The sequence below is a fragment of the Myxine glutinosa genome, chromosome 4 (genome assembly GCF_964187855.1).
Source record: "Myxine glutinosa chromosome 4, kmMyxGlut1.1, whole genome shotgun sequence".
Taxonomy (NCBI): Eukaryota; Metazoa; Chordata; class Myxini; order Myxiniformes; family Myxinidae; genus Myxine; species Myxine glutinosa.
In genome coordinates, this window is record NC_136264.1 from 74,024,776 (window position 1) to 74,048,009 (window position 23,234).

The 23,234-nt window shown below is 44.9% G+C and overlaps 1 protein-coding gene across 5 annotated transcripts in view; it reads right to left on the reverse strand.

The window, feature by feature from the left end:
- RBSN (rabenosyn, RAB effector) overlaps positions 1-23,234 on the reverse strand; it is a 78,091-nt gene that overhangs the window by 25,528 nt on the left and 29,329 nt on the right. For 4 of the 5 annotated variants that reach the window (XM_068112601.2, XM_068112600.2, XM_078775958.1 and 1 more), the window contains 6 exons: positions 17,030-17,075; positions 14,198-14,359; positions 11,131-11,375; positions 10,492-10,562; positions 5,500-5,586; positions 3,615-3,717 (listed from right to left, as the gene is read on the reverse strand). In XM_068112601.2, the coding sequence (XP_067968702.1) occupies positions 3,615-3,717; positions 5,500-5,586; positions 10,492-10,562; positions 11,131-11,375; positions 14,198-14,359; positions 17,030-17,075 (714 nt within the window). The remainder of the gene's footprint in view (positions 1-3,614; positions 3,718-5,499; positions 5,587-10,491; positions 10,563-11,130; positions 11,376-14,197; positions 14,360-17,029; positions 17,076-23,234) is intronic. The other variant, XM_068112602.2, reaches the window with a different exon arrangement.

Below are 23,234 nucleotides of genomic sequence, written 5' to 3' on the forward strand. Positions count from 1 at the left end.
CTCTCACCATTATTGGCATCTCCCAGGATGAGGCAGAAGTGCAAGTCCTGTTGCTTTAAGAAACCGCAGACTGTTCGGAGGCCTCATATTTTTAACCACCTCTTCTTTGGTCTAGCTCCCTCTGCTCTCTCAGCCCTCAAACCCTCCCCCACTATGATGGGACACATGCTTTTTCCAATCGCCCTCTCATAGTTAAAATGCAAAAAAATCCAGGTTTACCGTACACCTTTATTATTTTCTGCTGTTTGCAGAACTGCCTTATTGGGGCAGTTGAATCACGTTCTTCCTCAATGACTTCAAATCAGGGGGAGGTTTCACCATCACAAGTCATATCCCATACCAACTCAATCCTTTCTACCCCTATTTACTTTACCTAACTCAAACCTCTGACTTGCAGTTTACTGGGTTTTTTTTTTTTTTTTTTTTTTTTTTTTTTTTTGTATACAAGATCGAGGCTCGTGAAAGAGCGAACATTAATCACACAGAAAGACAAACCGACACATAAAACATATAACATAGGGAGCGGTAGACAAGATGTGGAGAGAGGGGGAAGGACACAAACACAACATTTGAGAGCAGGGACCGAGAGACATGGAGACATCGAGAGATCTGAGAGAGGGCGAGGGCTTTGGGGGGGGGGGGGGGCGTGGGAAGGGGGCAGTGGGAGAGGTATAAAACATATGGACACTGCCAGGACTTCCAGGAAAGAAGTTGGAATTTCAAACAAGGTGGATCTGGGGTGAATTAGCAGGGGTAGAAAAGATCAAGGTTTTGGATGGGGGAAGATAAGAGATGGTGGTGAACAGCTGTTTTAAAGACCTGGAGGGAGGAGTGGGATTGAAGGGAGTGAGGTAGTTTGTTCCAGAGGCGGGAGAAAAGAGGAATGAAAGAGTGAAGGTGAGCGGAGAGCCGAGATTTCGGCAGTTTAACCATCAGAGGGTTGCTGGCAGATCTTGTGTGACCTGTAGGAATATTTGGGGGACAGAGCACAGAGAGAGCTGGGGGTGCAAGGCCGGAGAGGAGTCGGTAGAAGACAGAAAGACCACCTACCTGCCTGCGGTGAGTGAGTGAAAGGCCCTCAGAGATAGCTTCATCGCGGGAGATTCCAATAATTCTGAAAGCTTTGGTTTCAACAGCGTGAAGCCGAGCTAGGTGTGAGGCAGGAGCACCGGCCCATAGGGGAGAACAGTATTCCATTGAGCTGCGGATGAAAGCCTTGTATGTGGTGAGGAGCTCAGGTGTGCCGAGGAAGGACTTCGCACGACGGAGGATGCCCAGTCGGCGACTGGCTTTGGAGGCCAGCTTGGAAATGTGGTTTTCCCAAGAAAGATCATGGCAGATAGTGAGACCCAAAATCTTGAGCGACAGAACTTCTTGGAGAGGATTGTTGAGAAAGTAGATGGGAGGGTTGTCCAGTCGATCTTTTCGGAGAGACATAGTAAGAGTGTGAGATTTGTCAGGATTGAAAGACATGTTCCACTTGTTTGACCAGTCTGTGATTTTGTCCAGGTCTTCAGAGAGTGAGGAGGCAGCAGACTGCCGATCTGAGGGAAGAGGAATGGAGCGGCAGAGAGTGGAGTCATCAGCAAAGAGATAGAGAGGATTTTCGAGAGAGTCAGAGAGATCATTGATGAAGACCAGAAAAAGCACGGGGCCCAGAACACTGCCTTGGGGAACTCCAGCCTGAACAGGAAGAGGAGATGAGAGAAACCCATTCAGGGCCACACGTTGACGACGACTAGAGAGGAAGTCCGCCAGCCATGCGTGGAGATTTCCATGGATACCAAAGGAGGAGAGTTTGGTGAGCAGAGCGGGGTGCCAGACTGTGTCGAAGGCACGTGATATGTCGAGGGAGACAGCTCTAATTTCCTGTTTGGCATTGAGGACCTCCATCCATTGTTGAGACAGCAGAAGCAGCATGTCCAGAGTAGAGTGACCTGGTCTGAAACCAAATTGATGATCAGAGATCAAGCCATTGGAGAAGAGGAAAGATTTCATATCAGAAGCAATGATGGATTCCATGACTTTGCTGATAATTGGGAGAAGGCTGATTGGTCTGTAGTTGCTAGGATCTGTTTTTGCACCTTTTTTGTGCAAAGCGGTGATGTTGGCTGATTTCCAAGCAGATGGCAGTTGACCTTGAGCAAAAGAGAGGGTGAAGAGAACAGAGAGAGGGTGAGATAGAGCAGCAGAGCAGGATTTTAGGACCCGTGGGCTGATGCCGTCGGGTCCAGTTGCAGAATCAGAGTCGAGGGTTGACAGAAACTTTTCCACCTTGTCAGGAGGAAAGGACACGGAGTCCAGGAGCAGCAGGGTACGACTGGGTATGGTGGGTACAGAGAGGGATGGGTTTGGGACACAAGATTTAGAGGCAAACACAGAGTTGAGGCATTCAGCTTTTTCACGTGCGGAGTCAGCTGTGTAGCCGTTTGAGGTAAGGGAGGGGATGGAGGGGGAACAAACACCAGAAACGGATTTGACCAGACGCCACCAGGATTTGGAAGAGGGAGACAGATAAGAGAGTTCGGTCTTGAGAACGGAGAGATATTGTTTCCTGGCTCTCCTGAGGGTGGACACACACTTGTTTCGGGCTTTGTGAAAGGAAATGAGATTTCCTTCCGTTGGATTTGCTTTCCAGGAGACGAAGGCAAGTTGTTTCTGGGCAACAGCCTCACCACAAGATTCCGTGTACCATGGACGGGAGGAAGGGTATGACAACTGAAGACGAGATGGGATAAATCTGTGCATGAGAGAGAGCAATTTACTTTGGAAGAATTCCCAGGATGAGTTGATGTCAGAGGTGGTAGAGATGGGAGACCAGTCCAGATGATTGATGGCTGCTTGAAGACCGTGCCAGTTGGCCTGAGTGAAATGCCAGACTCGTCGACGCTGAGCAGGCTCCCTGAGGATGGTCAGAGAGATGTCCACTTTAACAAGGACATGATCAGATGATCCGATCGGAGCAGAAGAAGAGCAGCAGACATTTTCAGGGAAGTTAGTCATAACCAAGTCCAGAAGAGAAGATGTTCCGTTGACTGAGATCCGGGTCGGGAAATTGACAGATTGTGTCAGTCCCAGTGAGTCGCAGAAGTCCTTTGCTGAGGAACCATGGCTGGTGAGAGAGGTACCCACACCCAGCCAACTGGCATGATGACAGTTGAAATCACCACATATGAGGAAGAGAGAGTTGGGATGAGTAGATAGAAGTTGGTCCATATCATCAGACAGCGAGATGTAGATGGAGTCATCACTGTTTGGTGGACGGTACAACACACATATGAACAAGAGGTGGGAGCGAAGGGGAAGCCGTAGCCAGAGGTATTCCTGGGGGTGAGGTGGAGTGAGTGCAGTGCAGGGCGAGTGAGGAAGAGAGTTTTTGATAAAGATAGCAACCCCGCCTCCAGGACGAGGCGGTTTCCTCCTCTCCTCCCTTTCTTATTTTCCTGTTCATTCATCACCTTGCCTTTCTTTGTCAAACTGTGGCCTGACTGTCAGGACATTCCTTTTAGTTCTAATCCTCTGTTATCTTGCTCTTCCATGAGCTTATATCTCATATTAAAATTTTTAGTACATTTGGTGAAATTTTGCACCTGCAAACTAATGATTTAGCAAACCTGAATGAAAAGGTTGACAGCATGACGAATCATTTTGTGGAGGTTCTGCATCCGGGTTGATGGTGGATTCTCCTGCTTAATTCCCAGGGTTAAAATCTTCTTTCTGGATATGAGAAAAATTATAGGTTTTATTCGCACACCCCCAGCAAATAACGTATAAATCTACAGACTTGGCATTTAATATGGAATTTTTTTTTTTCTTGACGGGTTTACTTTCTGAACTCAGTATATCAATCTGGTGAGTTTCTTTTACCCTTCGGTGATGTCTTTGTTGAAAGAACCATGTCACTGATTGTCTGTCGCAGCAAGAAGTAAACAACAGGATTATATCACAGGTGGCGTGGCAAAATGTACGGACAGGTGCATTTGATGATTGGCTTCACAGTCAGGTATACAAGGGTTGTTGCGTTCTGTATTAGTGGAAAACAACTGCTGCACGTCTACAAAAGTTATTGCCGCTTCCTCTGGAGATGGTCCGTCAACTTGACAATGCTGTTTGTCATGGAGTGGTGGCTTTACGAAATTCTGGCATGAAACAGTGTGCTATTGCTCGGCAGTATGGCATCACTCAAGGTCAGGTGTCAAAGATCCTGAAACGAAATGCTCAGAGGGGTGTCCCTCCTCCAATACCGAGGCCAGGACGTCCACGCAGAACCACAAGGAGAGATGATCGCCAGCTGCACCGGATAGTCGGCAATGGCCGTACCAAGTCAGCTAATCGGCTTAGGGCTGAGTGGCAGCAACTGACAAATGTGCCTGTATCCAGAAGGCTAGTCAACCAATGACTGGTTCAAGCAGGCTATTGTGCCAGGCATTCCCTGAGAAAGCCACGCCTGACCAGACAACACAGCCAGCGCCGATTGCAGTGGGCCAGAGAGCACCGTCAATGGCAGCCAGGACACTGGAATCATGTGACCTTCAGTGATGAGTCTAGATTTCTGGTCTATTGTCAAGATGGCCGCGTCCGAGTGCGCAGACAAGTGCATGAAGCCCACAACGAAGATTGTATAGTGCCAAGAGTCCAAGCTGGAGGTGGTGGGGTGACCGTTTGGGCTGCTTTTCATGCAGGGGGAAAAAGTGACCTGGTTGTTCTGAATGGAAACCTGAACCAGTTCAAGTACAAGGTCATTCTGGAAGAAACATTGCTTCCATTTGCTCGTGCAGCCTTTCGAGGAAACTTTGTCTTCCAAGATGACAATGCACGGCCTCATCATGCTCGCATGATCCAACACTTTCTTTCTGACCGTGGTGTAGAGCATATGGAGTGGCCTGCCATGTCCCCAGATATGAATCCGATAGAGAACTTGTGGGCAGAATTAACGCGTCAAATCGACAACTTGGACCAGCAGCCCACCTCTGTGCGTGAATTGCAGCAGACTATTGTCACTGCATGGCAAGCGATTCCTGTCCAAACCTTGGCAAATCTCGTGAACAGCATGCCTCGACGTGTACGTGCTCTCCTGAATGCTCGTGGGGGTTACACGAAGTACTGAACTGTAATTTTACTGTCCGTAATCCCAGTCATAATTTAGCTTTTGTTTTTGTTGAAATTTTTTTTGGCTAATGTGCAAAATAAACATACTTCTGGAAAACGTACAGAAGTTTAACACAGTACTGTCCGTGAATTGAGTTCGATATCAGTTTACATCACTTTCAAGGATCAATTTATTTGCTTCGAAATTTCAAATGTGGTTTTTGTTTTTTAAAGGTCACATTAACAAAATCTAGAATAATTTCAACATAATTCCAATGAACTTTTGGTTCGAAGTCATCTTGAAAAGTAAGTTCACCCCCACAAAAAAAATATTCCATATTAAATGTCAAGTCTGTATGTAAACTCAGCTAATGGTGACAACAATCTGCCATTTTCCCCGTGTATTCTTACCCAATTACATCAATCGTTTCATAAAGTTTCATGATGTCTGCTCTCGCTTTTCCTGCATCCTGCAAATTATATGTTGGTTCTCCAAGACTGTGACAGGAAGAAAAGAATGTACGAGCAAAAACAAATTAAAATATCCTTTCGTCATTATACTAGAGTAGCTCATGGTGGTTGAGTATGCACTTTATTGTACAGACCTAAACTCTTCAGGAATCCACTAATTGAAGGTCCAGGAACAATATTTGGTTGGTAACACATTTGCCACTGACGGCGAAATAGCTGAAATGGCCACACCCCTTTTTGGGCCACGCCCCCTTTTTTGCCGTGACTGTATCTACAGAACCGTTGGACCTAGGAGGTTGCCCGACCACTCAAAATTTGCGCAATGGCCACATTATGGGGGGTCAGTAATACATTTTCATATCCAAAAGTCAATGGTTTTTAAGATAATTGCCAAAAACCGATTTCAACATGTTACGAACTACAATATTATTCGTAATTGTTCCTGTTCCTGTTCCTATTGTTCAATTACTTGATTCCTGAAGAGTCTAGACTAGACTAGAGTCTAGACTAGAGTCAAGACTAGAGTCTAGACTAGAGTCTAGACTAGAGTCTAGACTAGAATTTAGTCTAGAGTCTAGACTAGAGTCTAGACATGGCTAGAAATTCCGGTCATGGATGTTTTGTCGTTGAGCCTGCATGCAGGCAGCGGTATCCCATAAAACAACATGGCGTCGCACCGAGAAGCAAGTAGAGGCCGAAGAGGCCTAGATTACAGGCAATTTAACTCTTTCTCCTCTGTTCTTAGGTGAAGGTGTTTAGGTGAAGTGTTAAAGTGTTCTCTGATGGCAAGTAATTCTACTTTCGATCCCTGCTTGCTGTGACTAAAACATGGTAAGTTTTTAAATAATAGTTGCATTTATTATATGCACATTAAATCAATCTGAAACAATATTTGTTCCATATCATTAATTAATCAAAAATATTTTGTACAGGAAACTTCAGTGTTATCAAGCCCAGCAGACGAAGCAGTTTACGATGTTTACGAAGCAGTCATCGCTTGCCTTGGGAAGTTTTTAGGCTGTATCGGTATTGATCTGGCTTTGATTGAGACTGAAGCCTTTGGCAAGCTCGTTGTAGAGAATAGTGTCATGACTGGAGGTCACTATTGCAAAGGCAAGGAGGGAATGAGTCTTGTATCAGAGGTGATGACAGTTCTTATGTTTGAGAAGTTTCAACCTGACCAGGACAGTACTAGTTGTGAATTAGACCAGCAAATAGAGACCATGGAAACTAAGATGCAGCAGGCTTTAGATAGTGACCATACAGAGTTCAGAGAGATTTGGGAAGAAAGCAAGATCTTACATGCAGACTTGAAGAAGTATTTCACCGAATGGAAAGAAACGGCCTGTAATGAGAATGTGAGGTACTGGAGCTTGTTTCTGGATGAGCTGTATCCTATCCTGAGAGATCTTACACACTCTATTCGGCAAGGCGATTGGCATCTTTTCGTTTCAGCTGTGCGGAGGTGCATGCCTTTGTTCTTCGGGTTTGGCCGGACAAACTATAGCAGATGGGGTACGCTGTTCCTTGAAGATTGCCTGGACCTACAAAGGAAGTTCCCGGGTATCTACAGATGCTTTACAGATGGTGGATGGGTGATGTACCACACTACCCGACAAGGCAGTGCAGTAGGATTTGACATGGCACTCGAGAAGTGTTACAATAAACCCGCCAAGGTTGCTGGAGGTATCATTGGGATGACCAGACAGAAAGAAGCAGTAGCCTTATGGAATCTCCTAAAGCATGAGAAAGATCTTCATGTGGCACAGCTGCTGGAATGGTGCAACTTGGGAGACAAAGATGACAGTGAGCTGAGCCTACACCATGAGTTCAATCCAAGTTCTACGAAGATTGGCCATGTTCGTGCAAAGGCCCTTCTGGATTACATAAAATCCATCAACAATCCGTTCGACGCTGGAATCAGACTTCAGAACATCTCTACTGGAGCTGACATTCCCCAGGAGGTTGTCGACGGATTACTTGAATGCCTGGAAATTGGTGAGAAGAGTTATGAAGAGTTTGTTGAGACCAGATTTCAGGATAAGGAGAAGCACCTACATGATACAATCCCTACCAACCGCAAGACTGTTTTCGTGAAACGTACTTCTACTCCGTTCACAGCGAAGAAATCGATGGCGAAAAAGGATGCAGCGGAAACGGTTAGGTACATTGACTATGCTAGAGAAAGAGGGTACAGCATGCTAGAACTCCTGAAGTATGAATTGACCAGCACATCCCAGTTCCTCACCACTGAATGTAAAGATGGCATCAAATTGAAGAAGCCCGATAAAGCCTCCTTAGCCAGGGAACTTGTCAGTGCAGTGCACATCAGTGCACATCGTGCAGGCCCGATGACCTGCCTCCTCCATGCAAATGCCCAAGAGCATGTATGAGTACCAAAACGTGCACTTGCAGAGACAGGAACATTAAATGTGTCACGTTTTGTGGCTGTAGTAAAGGCGAAAAGTGTAGAAATCCAAATAAGTAAATTCCAAAATAGGATGATGCAAAAGGTATAAGTGTCATATAATGTTGTGGCCTTGGTGGTATCATACAATTGTAGTTCGTAACATGTTGAAATCGGTTTTTGGCAATTATCTTAAAAACCATTGACTTTTGGATATGAAAATGTATTACTGACCCCCCATAATGTGGCCATTGCGCAAATTTTGAGTGGTCGGGCAACCTCCTAGGTCCAACGGTTCTGTAGATACAGTCACGGCAAAAAAGGGGGCGTGGCCCAAAAAGGGGTATGGCCATTTCAGCTATTTCGCCGTCAGTGGCAAATGTGTTACCAACCAAATATTGTTCCTGGACCTTCAATTAGTGGATTCCTGAAGAGTTTAGGTCTGTACAATAAAGTGCATACTCAACCACCATGAGCTACTAGAGTATTATTGATATCAATAAAATAACACCGAGGATCCTACTTATCATGCCAAGTAATATCATCATGTACAGGAAGCAAGCAAAACTTTTCCTTACACAGAATGGGATCGGTTTAAAAAGGTGCACCGTGGCTCATCCCTTGAAGGACACATTGGGGAAACTAAGCCGTCCAAACTAGCTGGTGTCACGTATTCTTTTCTTCCCAGTGATTGGTCTGGTGACATTACTGACTCTGCACTGATGTCTCTCAGGCCTTGCTGCAATGCCAATACCCAATCCAATGCCATGACAGTACCGTGGCCATGACAGCCAGCACTAACAAATAGTCAACAAACACCTTTGAAGACCTCCATGCTGCTCCATACACCTGTATCGTGAGATAGTGGATCATGCACGATTTATCCTTGGCCTTTGGATGTCTACTGCAGAGCGCAAAAGGTTAGTTCAGTTCTACATCTGTGGAAGCCGGCTACCACAGACACCCTTTTATTGATCCCCTTCTGGCTTTCAATGATACCTCGTCGACTTCCAAAGAGGGAAGCTGTGGCCAAATATCTCCAGCAAGCCCTCCTACTTCCACCTCCTTTTTCTTCCATCCTGCCCTTTACTCTCCTACTTCTTCTTTTGAAACTGACTAATTATTAATACAAGGCAGACATGGACAGGCTTTGCATCGAGATGCTTTCTAGTTTTGTATCCTTTTCATTTTGCTTTTGTTATCACAGTTGCAGAAATCTACGGAAGCCTCATCATTTTGCATGCCAAACAACCACTACTGCAATTTGTTTTTTATTATTTGCTTTTAAAATCTCTATGTTATTTTCTTATTTTATACTAGCAGAAGTACCTGGCGTCGCTGAGGCAGAAACGGGGAGGAGTGGTGGTGAGGAGCAGAGGGGGAAGGTGAGGCAGGAGAGAGAGAGAGAGCGGGGTGAGGAAGGGATTGGAAGGGGGAGGGGAGAGAGTGGGGAAAGATATACTACATATACATCTACTACATAGTGGAAAGATATACTACATAGAGGGGGTGGGGGGAGGGGTTGGGGGGGAGGGCTGTGGCTTTGACAGGTCCCTCTGTTTTGGAGGAGGAGGGGAAGGGAAGGAGGAAAAAATTACCCATGCAAAGAGTGCTTCATCACCTCAGTGTTGCCACAAGGAAATTGTAATACCCTCTGCCACCTCACCAGGTGGCGCTACATGGTACACATTTACATAGAGAATTTACACCCCTCTTCCAGTCTCCCACACCCTCAAATGAGGCAGTGGCCACATAGCCAATGTTACCCCCCAGACAAAGTTGTATTTGTATTTGTACCCCGAGTAAAGTATATAAACGTTTATAGCTGGAGTAATTTGTACCCCGAGCAAACGGTGTTGGTCAAGCAAAAAAGAAACATTAACATATTTGAAATGAGGACAAATATAATGGAAAAGCAATTAAATCCAAATCAGAATCCATCACAAATGTCAAATCATCATTTTACCTTTTCGTTGAATATATTCTGGTGAATGCATCATTGATCACGTTTCTGAGTTAAGTATGATGCTGAACAGGAAGAAGAAGAAGCCTTACCACCAATTTGACCTCTTTGGAATTGTTTGTTTGATTAATTATTTGTGTTCAAATGTCAGGTAATTGTTTTGTATTTATTTATGCGAATGTGTACTTGTATATAACTACCATTAATCAAAAAGGCTTCGGCACTTTAGAGCGATTTATTTTTAAATCCCAAAAAAGTTTTTTTTTTTTTTTTTTTTTTTGCCTAAAACACTCAATGATGAACTTCTCAAAGTTCGACGAAGATCCGTTCAGCAATCTGTGAGAAAAATGGCGACACAGACCAACGGCTCTCTTGTATAGTAGAAAATTATCCTGCAAAGTGCCTTGAGACATCGCCATGTGAAAGGCAAGATTTTAAAAAATGCATCAATACTATTTTCTGCAGAGCACAAATTGATGGATTCTTAATTGTTTTGCACCAAAAGAAGCAAGGCCACAGTAAAACTGAAATGTCACTGACAAGAAAAGGGCATTTAACCTACCTGAGAGACTCAGCCATAAGAACATATTCTGGGGCCAACTGTTCCACTTTCTTCATATTCTCACGCAGTTTCTGTGAAAAGAAAGAGGATACTGTAGCAGTAAGAAGGAAGGTTACAGGGAGAAGGAGAAGCCTAAGTCAAGAGGGGAGGAGAAGGAGAAGGATAATGTGCTGGAAAATAGGAAAGAAAGAAAGAAAAGGATGCACCAGCAAGTGGTCACTTGAGTAAGATGATATATCGGCAAAGAGGGAACCACGAGTATGAGGACACATCGGCAAAAAGAGGAGTAAGATGATCCATTGGCAAAGGGGGAAGCACGAGTAGGACGACACGCCAGAAAAGAGGGGAGCATGAGTTGGATGATGAAGGAAGCAAAGAGGGGATAATGAGAAGGATCAGGCACTAGCAGAAAAGAATGATGCGCCAGCAGAGCGGGAGATCGAAGGCAACACTGGTGCAAGTGGAGGAAGGATGGGCGAAAGGAAAGCATACCGGCCATGGAGAAAGTGAAAAGAAAATAAAGCCAGAGTGGAACATGATGTCACACACTCACAAGTGGGCAAGTCACACTCACAGGGCAGATACTGCACCCATATGAATCTGGAAGTAAAAAGGTGGTACAAGGGAACGATATTATACCCTGTAAAGAAGTGAGAGTACTGGTTCCTGGCTGCGCTGATCCATCTTACATTCATGCCGAAGCAGCAAAGCTTCACAATGGCCACAGCAACGCAGGCCAAACTCCTCAGGTCCCTCATGCAGACCAGAAAGACTTGCTAAACTAACAGAACTGCCTTTTCGAAAGCTCTTGGTGTTAACTGACTCAGCAAGTCCAGGTGTTTTCTCGTGCGTAAAGGTAGGGCTTGCTGAACTGCTGAGCTTGTCTACAAAGAGAGATTCAAACAAAGATTAGACATGAAGTTGGATAGGAATAGAATTTTTTTTTTTTACAGGAATTACAGAGCAAAATGAAGTCTTAAAGATAATGAAGAAAGGGCATGATGACAGTGGGATAAAAAAAAAGGTTTTTTTGTATCATGTAAATAACTTCTGCTTAAAATGTATGCCTGTTTTGGCAACTCTGCTGACTTAGGATCATCTCAAAGCAATCAATTAATCAAGTAAGGTGGAAAGTTCTGTAGGTTTGGGATAATATCCATTGGTATTTTAGAGGCAGAAGAGCAGCATTGTATATTCCATTTGCCATCATCTAATATTTCTGTATGCAGCCTCGCCTTTGTCACAAACCATGGTCGTCTCAGCCCTTTAACACCTGCACTTGAGATGACTGTGTGGCAATGGTATAATCACAATACCACAAACGAACATAACTGTGGAAGTGATAGCAATCCTGGCTGTGAATGGATGCCATGGTGTTTCCTCGAGCGCATATGGAGTACGATGACATGTGTGGATTGGCCCTTTCATCTCCTGGTGCTTTGTGGTTAGGGATCATAAGAAGCATTTTTACACCAGTAATCATCAGGTGTGATTTACCACTAGCTCTCTGTGCTAACCTGTCTTCCTGTTAACTTCACACATCCCAAAATAGCAATTTCAAAATTTGTCTAAATATCCACATTCACAGACAAGTGAAGTCTCCACACTGTTTGCAGCAACATGGTTGACATTTTTATTTTTTATTCAACCCTTCGTTATGCATGGTTCTCCTTGTACTCCTGTTCAAAATACTTATAGTTTGTTTCTTTCCAATTTTGCTTTTCATTTTCACATCAGCAGTGGTGCAGGAATATGTTCTGTGAAAGCAATTTTTCACAAGTCATCACATAGTCGCATGACCTAATATCGTACATCTTTTAACCCCACACACGGGATTAAGCATTTGGTTCACTTTGTTTATCTGAGTGTCTACAAATGTCAGTTTATGATCGAGAACAAACGTCATTTTTTGCTGTCTGTCCAGGGGCGGATCCAGAAATTTTTTAGGTGGGGTTGACTTGAGGTTAAGATGTTCACAGATCACAAAATCTACCACCAAGCCTTATTCAACTCAATGTATTTGTCTTTTATTTTTCAATTGACTATATTGAACGAAGAGAGATATTGTCCTCCATAGTGATGTATTTAAGTAAGCTTGTGCCAGCCGGCCTACTGAGTGAAATGACAGTTTCCTATTTGTACATCGTTAGATCTTGTAGTCGACTAACTCTACTAAAGGATGTCCAAAAACTCCATTCTTCATGGATTTCTCCTTGCAAAGTCATCAATGATGACATTCATATCTAAGTGCACACCGTAATGAATGTGCGTTAGTAGAAGTTAATTCATCCGATCTTTACACATTGTTGGCCTCATTTGAGTCTTAAGACATCTCAGTCCGTAGTTGTACGAGCAGGTTCTAAGTCATTGGCCGGAGCCAGCAGCGGCAGAAATATCATTGGAGGAGAGGCACCAGATGTGGAGTCGCACGATGGTGCCGCGGGCGGCTCAGATTCCAGGGCCGGAAAAGACTCTCGAGGTTGCGTACAACTTAAAACTGTAGCATGCGGCTCGTTTGCGTTCTTGTTGGCGTTTTTGTCAAAAGAGGTAGATCATGGCATGCATTATGTAGAAATGAAAGCACGTCTTACTTTGAGTCTGATAGGCCGGATCTGGATTTGAATCCCACTGATAGGCCGGATCTAGATTCGGACCTGAACCAAAAGCTAATCCACTTGTTCTTGTTACTTAACCAACTCATTCACCAAGTGTTGTCATGTCGTCAACAACTTTTCGAAATATCATGATATACATTATTTTTGGCCCCATCTCTCAATTTTGAAAAATCACTTAAAAATAAATAAATAAATCTCATATCTGGATTCGGATAGTCACCAAAATGGAATCAATTCTTCTTTGGCACACACACAACCCCTCCACCAGATTAAATCCAAAATCCATTAACTTTTTCAGATATCCTGCACACAAACAAACTGACAGGGTTGAAAACATTACCTCCATCCATTGCAAATAGTGTAAGTAAATATGGTAGCAGCAGAGGGAGGGTGAGGTGGGGATTGGGGATGGAGGGGGTGGGTTCACGGTCACGTGCACCCCCCGGGATCCACCCCAGCTGTCTGTCTACAAGCATTTTCTGATTGAACACGGATCGGAAAAAATAACCTGCAGTTCAGCAGTACTTTTGCTATGGATTCTTCCCAATTGCACATGTGAAGAGAGGAGCAAGATAAAAAATTGTTTTACTCCATCTGCCAGTCTGACAAGCAAACAAAATTGAAATTAATTCCAAAAAGGAAACTTACTGTCTTTGTTTTTTTTCTACAATCCTTAAAATCTTCATTTTATTTCAATCAAATTATATACTTGAACACGAGAACACAATTCACCTTTCGGCACTTTCAAACCTCCGTTTTGCAGTACTTGGACAAAATATTACGGCATTTTACGTCATCACGACCAATCAAATTTTCTGCTAGTAAATCTCGCCTATGTCGTTGTTTCTCAAGACTGTGGGGGGAAAGGTACCAAGACCTCTCTCATTTCAAAATGCATGCTTTGAAAACATTCCTACTTTTATTAACATAAAAGATGAGTGGGTCCTGAAAAAAATGATGTGAAATAGAAAAGGGTGGAATGGGTGCAGTATGATGGTTGAGGGGGATATTTGAATAAAAGGAATGATGCATCGCAATAAAATATAACATGTGTAATAATGTGGGAGATAAAACCCAAAGCAGGTTCTTACGAGCGAGCACAAGAGGCAATCTTCGACTACATCGGCTGCACATGATTGAGCCACACAAGCGGCAGTGGTGGCGACGACTTGTTACGCGGAATGAACTCCCACAATCAGGACACAGTGGTACATGCTGATCACTCACCCATGGTACCACTTCCCGCTCCATTGCTGCCATGCCAAAAGACATCACACAAACATGCGTCAACATTTGCCATCAGTATCTTGGCAAGACGTGCCTTACAAGGGAAACATTGTGCTAGCCTGCTTTTATAAAATACAGATTTCAGAATTCCTCTTGCTAATTCTGGCAACAATCCTCAAGTCACTTGCGCAAAAGATCAATTTGCCTAGATCCGTAACAAACCATATTGCTGTGCTGAAACAAACCTGGTATGATCCTGACAAACCATTACTCAGGTTGCATCTACTTCACCCTTCGGATTTATTGGAAGTCACCCATGATAAGGCAAGTCTCAAATTCAAGAGGTTAGCCAGCAAAATCCAATTGCAAGAACTGAACATAAATATAAACTACTTCACCGTTATGGCACCAAGAACCATTCCAACCTCTCTGTGCCAATACCGGCTCTTCCTTCTTTCTTTCACCCTCTCTCCTCCTACCACATCTTTTCCCCTCCACATTTTAACCGACTCTTTCCCAAGCCCATCCATCCCAATCTCCATTCCAACTCCCCTGGAGCAGTCCTTCCAAACCAAAAACCCACCCACTCTCCCAACCCATTTTAACCACATGGAACTCCAACATCAAAGGGCTTAAAATGAACTCCACAGTCAGTTCTTTCCAACCAAGAGGCTACTACCCTACTACCTCCCAATATGTTTATCTGAGAGGAAACTCTCTCTCTCCGGATATTCCCCATCCACACCAATAGCCACACCTCCTGTTATGACTGACCCAGCTCGTAAGTTGGCTGCGGGGTTGTTGGTTCCATTCACAACTCACTTCATTAGAATCCATACTCTACTCTACTATGTGGATTTAGTCACAATTATTCCATCTTCCATGCAATTACTGGAATGTTAAATGCTCATTCATAATATTTCCTTTGACATGACCAGAGGAGAGAACAAACCAACAGGAATTCTAAATGATTGCTCATTTTCCTCAGGATAGACTCCAACAATGATTAAGGGTGGGAGAGGGATGAGTAGGAGGAGATCCCCAAATCACACTCAATCATCAGACAAACGTAGTAAATTACAGGAAGTTGGAAGGTCTCACCTTCGCTGTGCGACATCAAAAAAAAATTCTGAGTAAATTGCTGTAATAGCATCCTATGGCTTGGGAATACCTCCTCACTTACATCTTGGCCAAATGTGTGTGTGTGTAGGTGTATGTGTATGTGTGCAAGTGTATATGTGTATTGTATGGTCATGTATGCCCCCCCCCTCACCCCCACCCACCCTCACCATGTTTATTGGGGTTTGTGGTGCTACTTTGGTGCAACTGAACTGTACGGTGTACATGGAGATGTTCTCTCTCAAATCCATGCTTTCACCCTCCTCTTCCCCTTTTTTCAGGCTGCCATCTCCGGATCATTAAGGATTAAGATGTGGTTCATTTGGTGCTCAAACAACTAGGTGAGGATAATCTGGGTTGCTACCCCGGTGAAGGCCTCCTAAACAACACTTCCTTATCTTTGTAACAAAGCTAAAAGTATGCCAGTGACAAATAAACTAAACTGATGCAGATTTCAGAATGTAATATTTTTGTTGTCTACCAAGGGGAAGACAAACTCATCACAAATGCCACATACAAGTTGCATTATATGCCATAAAACTTGTTCAAAAAAAAAAATCTAATACTATAAACAAATTGTACACTCAAAGAAATATTGAAATGACATGGCTGGATTCAGCAGATATGGTGAATTGATGGTGAAAAAAAAACCCAGGAATGAACAAGAATGTCACTCGGTAGAGCGCATACCTCCGCAAGACTCAACAAACAGTTTACATTTTGTATCCCACTGATCGACCAGATGTAAATCCAGACCGGAACCAAAATCGATTCTGTTTGTTCTTGTCACTTACCCAACTCATCTCGTCACATAGTGAGTCCTAACATTCCTTCGTTATACAGTGAAATCACTGGTAGTGAGTCCTAACGTTCCTGCGTTATACAGTGATATCAGTGGTAGTGAGTCCTAACATTCCTTCGTTATACAGTGAAATCACTGGTAGTGAGTCCTAACGTTCCTGCGTTATACAGTGAAATCAATGATGAAAGGATCATTGTGTCAGGCAGGTGCATCAAGACTCACTACTAGGACCCACTACCAGTGAACTCACTATATAACGCAGGAACGTTAGGACTCACTACCAGTGATATCACTGTTCACAGTTCACATCCACCTAGTTTTGTCATAACTCATCCACAACTTTTTGAAATATCATTCTATGCATCCTTTTGACTCCATCTCTGTATGGTGAAGAATCACTTAAAAAATAAAAAAAACTCTTGTATCCAAATTCTGATCTTCACTAAAATCGAATCGATTCGTCCTTGTCAAACACCTAACCTGTCCATCAAGTTTTGTCCGAATCCGACCATTAATTTTTGAGATATCGTGCTTTTTCTCGTTTTTGGCCCTGTCTCTCAACGGTGAAGAATCACTCAACAATTATAGTATCTGGATCTTCACCAAAATCTAATCATTTCGTCCTTGTCACACACCCAACCTCTCCACCATATTTTGTCTGAATCCATCCACAACTTGAGATATCCTGTTCACAGACAAACAGGGGTGAAAACATAACTGTGGTCCACCTTCGCTGGTGGAGGTAATAAAACAACATAAAGTACAAGATGCTTACCCTTCACTTTGGATGGCTCCAAGGTGGTTCTATCAAAAGCAGTAAGCTGAAAGAAATGAATACAATGTCATAAGAAACGAGTGACAATCAGTCATTTATGAAGATGAAAAAGTGAAATGGATACCAGTGCAATAACATGTCAACAAAAATAAAGTCGTTTGAAATACAGCAAAACATATTGTTACATTTGCAGGGGGTAGGCAGTGATTACCTTAGAGCCAGGTAGAGTGCATAGTTAGTGTGCTCTGACTGTCGTGAAGAAGAAGAAACCCCATGTAATAAGTCAGAAATTTGTGTAGACCGGATGTCGTGCAAGTGTATCTTCGTCCCCATGAGAGGGGTGGGGTTTGTTAATTAGCGAGGGATTATGGGAAATTAATCCCCTGTATGTAATTGCCTCTGTAATCTTTTCCTGTGTTCCTTATGACACCGCACTACAGACGCCGAGTAAGAAATCGGCCATTACCACACTAATTAAAAACCAACCGGAAACCAGGCATCAAGAACCATCACTGATAACACCGACTTGGTGAGCGCACAGGCACAGGCAGGGCGATGAGCCACGTCCCGAAGAGCAGTGATTGGACCGGGATTTGATTGACACAAAGACTGGTAAGATGAAACTGGCTGATAGGAGCGGAGTTGGAGACGTCGTGGGATGACGTCAGAGCCACGCATACAAAACAGTTGGAACGGCAGACATTTTTCCTTCTCGTTTCATCCGATTCTGGAGCCCATAGCGAACGGTTGCATTTTGTCTCTCTCGGCATCGACATTTTATCGCTCTCAGCATAGACGTTCTCTTGGTTCTTCTGGTTTTGTATCCCACAGCAAACGGTCACATTTTGCTCGCTTCGCGCACGGAGCCAGGAGTGAGCGGACCGTGCGGGAGGCCTACTTCGTGCCAATGAGCACGTTTTGCGCGCAAAGATGTAGAGGCCTCAGACGATCTTTGACGATTCCTGACGAGATACACCAGCTGATTTGAGCTAAGTGCCCACTACAACAAACACAACAACAACATGCATTTTAAGGCCATTTTCCCTGCAAGAGCGGGGGTTAGCCTTGCGGTCCCCATGACAATCTTCTCCATTTTGCCCTATTTTCTGCATCTCTCCTTGTTAACCCCCTTGCCCGCATTTCTTCTTCCACCATCTTTAGCCAAGTCTTTCTCGGTCTTCCCTGTCCTCTACTTCCTTCTACATTCATTTCCATCAATCTTCTCAACCAGTCACTTTCATCCTTCCTCAACACATGACCAAACCATCTCAACCTGTTCCTCTTCACAGCATCAATCACAGGCTCTATTCCCATCATCTTTCGCAATTCATCATTTGTCTTCCTCTCTCTCAACGACATTCCGCACATCCACCGAACCATTCGCATTTCCACCCTTTCCAGCCTTCGTAGCTGCTCTACATTCATGACCCATGTCTCGCTCCCATAAATCATATCACTTCTCACACATGCAGCATACACCTTTCCCTTCAGCTTCAACGACACTCCCCTCCTCATCAGCACGCCACTCAGTTCCCGAAACTTCTTCCATGCACATCTCACTCCAGCAACCGTTGCCGAGTCTGATCCACCTTCTCCATTCAGCATGTCTCCGAGGTAGCAAAATGTTCTCACACCTTCCAGCTTCACGCCATCTCCAAGATCCAACTCAACATTTCCTCCATCTGCAGCTCTCTCTGTGCACACCTTACATTTGAATGTAGCTGCCACACTGGTTAATGACCCTCTCAGACCACTACATTTTTGATGAACCCACTCAGCGCACATTGTACATTGAATGGAGTTCACTCCGACACCCTTCCTGCACACAGCACATGGCCACTTCCCAGTTCTTTCCACCTCACCACATGCCATCACCTTCGTCTTTCCTAAAGGTGGGCGCGATTCAGAAAATTTTAAGTCCGCTTACCGCTTATCCGCTCCGCCAGCCCGTGTAGTCCGATTCGCTTATCCGCTTCAGCGGCCGAAAATCTAAGTCCGCTTACCGGTTATCCGCTTCGATTCGATTTTTTTAAAGCGCTTCGACGTTTTTAAAGCGATTTTTGATGTTTCTAAAGGGAATTTAATGCTTTTTAAGCCTAAATAGCCATTTCTAACTACTACAAAGACAAACAAAGCTTTTAAGATCAAAAATATACATTTTTATTTAAATAAAATTTATTCAAAATTTATTGAAATAAAGTTTTCCACTCGACTCTACTCTACTCTACAGTTAATTTAAATATAATTTTAATATATGCAAGTTACATTAAAGAAAAATCAATTTGCCCGTCCTTTCTTTGACAAGAGAGTCTACTAGTCAACAGACTAGCAGTCTGTTGACTAGTCCTCGTCTTCCTCCTCCACCTCGTGGGCCTTCTTGAGGATTTGGAGGTTGCCCTTCATGAAGACGAGGGCCTCGAAGTTCGGTGCAGCCAGGGCCGACCTCTTAGGCCTGAGGATGTCCGACCCGTAGCTGAACACGCGCTCGACCGAGGCAGAGCTCGGGAGCGGCGTGTTATGCCTGAGAAATAGAGTTACCCAAGCATCACGGAACTCGAGCGGGAAGAGATTGGGCGAGAGCCCCGGGTTCCCCCTCAGCGGTTTCCTCGACCAGTTGTTGACCTCTTCCCTGATCTTCTCCTCGAGGTTCTCCTCCTGCTGCCCCTCCTCCATGGCGAACAGGTAGTCCGTACTGCTCGAGCCGGGCTGGGGTCCCTGCTGGGGGGCAGGGTCCAGGTGCTCGTCAGGCAGGACGAGGGCGAGCAGGTCCCTAATGAGCTTGTCCCTCACCAGGTCGCAGATGGCGTCGTTGTTCTGCCTCCTGCAGATGGCCCTGACCGTGGCGAGCTTGTGCTGGGGGTGCAGCGCCGTGGCCATCAAAAGGTCCATGTCCACGAAGAGGTGGCTGAACCTGAAGTAAAAGAAAAGTTATAAAACAAATGTCAAATAATTTCAGATTTGTAAATTGAAAAATTAAATGTCATTCAACTGATTTTAATTCATTTCAACTGAATCATTAGACCGGCAAGGATTTTTTAATCATTTAATAATAATATAATATAAGAAGAAAGAAGCACTTATTAATTTTCAACTCGTTGCGATAAAATATAATAATAATATAAGAACTAACCTGCCGTCACGTTGATCTCAGCCGACTCGATTGAGTCCAGCGACATCCTGCTCTCGCTGCGCGCGAGCTGAGGGGTCAGGGCGCAGATCTCCTGACTGTCCTCCACGTCCCCCATCATGTTGACCGCCGGGTTGTGGATGTCGCTGTGCTGGGACTGCTGGTTTGCGTCACTCGTGTGCCTGTCCCTGGCACTGCCGCTGGGCTGGAGAGTCAGAAATCTCTCCATCTTGACGTTATTGCCGCTCTAGCGTCCAATAAAATATTCAGTTTTCACTTATTATTCACTTAAATAAATATTCACAATTCTAGAGTAACGGCTCAGGCTAACAGCTGATTTGGCGAATCGCGATGCGCTCTAATTTTTCGGTAGTCCGCTTACGCTTATCCGCTTCGGTTTCCGGGGGTTGTTCCGATTCGCTTATCCGCTTCGAAAACGTTAGTCCGCTGCAGCGGATAAGCGGATAAGCGGACTTTCGAAGTGGACCGCCCACCTTTGGTCTTTCCGATATTCACCTTCAGACCTTTTGTCTCCATACATTCCTTCCACTTGTTCATCTTTTCCTTCAGTCCATCCATACTTTCCGCAATCAACACCAGATCATCTGCATACAACAACTCCCACGGTAAACCCTCCTTTACGGTCTGAGCCAGCACCTCCATCACAGCTACAAATAGTAGTGGACTTAGTACCGACCCCTGATGCACTCCCACCTTCACCTCAAACTCACCACTGTTCCCGTCCTTCGTCCTTACAGCTGTGCGCGCTCTTTTGTACATTGCCATCACAACTCTGATCAACCATTCCTCCACTTCTAGCTTCCTCAATGCCCATGTCAATACTTCGCGTGGAACCTTATCGAATGCTTTCTCCAGATCAACAAACCCAAGAAACAACTTCTTCCTCTTCTCCATGTACTTCTCCTGCAACTGCCTCACAATAAAGAGCACGTCTGTCGTTCCTCTTCCTGGCATAAATCCAAACTGTATTTCGTCGATCTTCACCTTCTTCCTTATCCTCCTCTCCAACACCTTTTCCAATACCTTCATTCCATGCTCCAATACCTTTATCGCTTGTGTTACATATTTATGGGAATGTATGTGAATTACGATTCAGGGTTGCTTATCAATGTGTAGTCGATTAAGGGTTGTTGTGGTTGGAGGGTCAGGAGCCCTTCTGGAAAAAGAGACCGGAAACGGAAGAAGAGAGACACGAGGTCGGGAGAAGCGACGAGTATTCTTCTTCCTCGCCCCGCTCCGACAAAAGGTGGGATCGATCTTGAGCCGCGTGGAAAAGCGGCGTTCCCAAGCCCGTCTGGCGAGAGAAGTTACCGGGACGTGTACCTACCCGGTGGACGCGTCAAGTTGCCGTGGGGCCGTGCACCGACCCAGCTTCTGGCACCGTTTCCCGGCACCGTCTACAAAGACGCGTACGGGTCGCACGTTGGGGCCTAAAACGCGGTGCAAGCGGCGTGTGGCTTTTGCTTGCTATACAGTACCCGCTTCGCGTGGCCACGAGGGGGCTGCAGCCGTGGTCCCCGGTACGATACCTGCCCGGTGGAAACACGTCCACCCGGGGTTCGTTCAACCGCCCGAGTGCGGCGAAGCCGACCATCATCTTGGTCAGGAGGGGCCCAGAGACATTGTGAGGGACAGAGACCAAAAGGGGGTCGTGAGTACAAAAGGGGACACACATATATAAGATGGCCATCTTAATCATCTAGGGGATTGATTGTGGATTGTGAATTGTTGATGGTGGATTGCTCGGGGAAAATATCCTTGATTGTAGCATTGAAATTGTATGGTATCATTACACTTGAAATATATCATTGAAACTCAGTTTTCTCTTGGGTGGAATTCATATGGATTGCGTGGCGAAAGCGCATCTGTGATACAACTTTCTGGCGAAGTTCCTCTCACGGTCCGGGGGTCACCGAGACCAGGTAGTCACCGAGGGGACCACGTAACACTCGGTACGAGCCACACTCCAGAGGGTCACCTTTCCCCTTGTATAGAGGGACGCGGGTACTCAGTTCCCAATCCACTGGAATGCGACCTTCTTTCACCACCAGATTACAGATCTCTGCCATTCTGTTCACACCCCAACTTCCTGCTGCCTTCAACATATCTCCCACAACTCCCGTCGGCCCTCCCGCTTTTCTACTCTTCATTGCTTTTATCGCTTCCTCAACTTCCTTCTCAGTTATCTTCTCTGCCGGTCCTAAAACTGGGTTACTCTCTATGTTGCCATCCCATTCATTCTCTGTATTCAACAGCATTTCCATATATCTTTTCCATCTTCCTTTAATTCCATCTGGGTCCACAACAATTTGTCCCACTTCATCCTTCAAGCAACTCACCCCCATCACATCACACCTCTCTTTCGCTATCTGCTTTGCAATCCTGATTACCGCTCTCTGACCCTCTTCCGAATCCAAGCGTTCTGCGAACATCTTCCTACATGTCTCCTGCGCCTTTGCTACCTCTTTCTTTGCAGCCTTATAACTTTCATGCTCTGCTTTTTCTGCTCCCGTACCCTTCGCCTTCTGCCACTCCTTTAACTTCTTCCTCTTCTCGTCAATCCTCTTTCCAACTTCATCATCCCACCACCATGTTTCCGAGTGCCTCGGTGGTCCTTTTGTCCATCCACATACCTCACCAACGGCTCCCAACAGACCATCTTTCATTGACATCCAACCACGTTCAAGCTCAACCACATAATCCTCTACCCGACTCAGCCTCTCTTTTAATGCCTCCCTTACTGTCACCTCTTTCAACCTCCACACCTTCATTCTCGGTTGGTACTTCACCCGCCGAGCTCTCCTCGCACCTTTCACCCTTATGTCGCAGACAACCAAGTGGTGCTGTGAAACAGCCTCCTCCCCCGGGATCACCTTTGTGTCCCGGAGGTGCCCCCTATCTCGCCTACGCACCATCAGGTAGTCAACAGTTGTCGTCGACCCACCTGATGTGTATGTAACAAGCTTATTATCCCCTTTCTGGAACTGAGTATTACAAATCAACAAATCAGCTCCATCAGCAAACTCCAAAATCCTTTCACCTTCTCCATTTCTCACA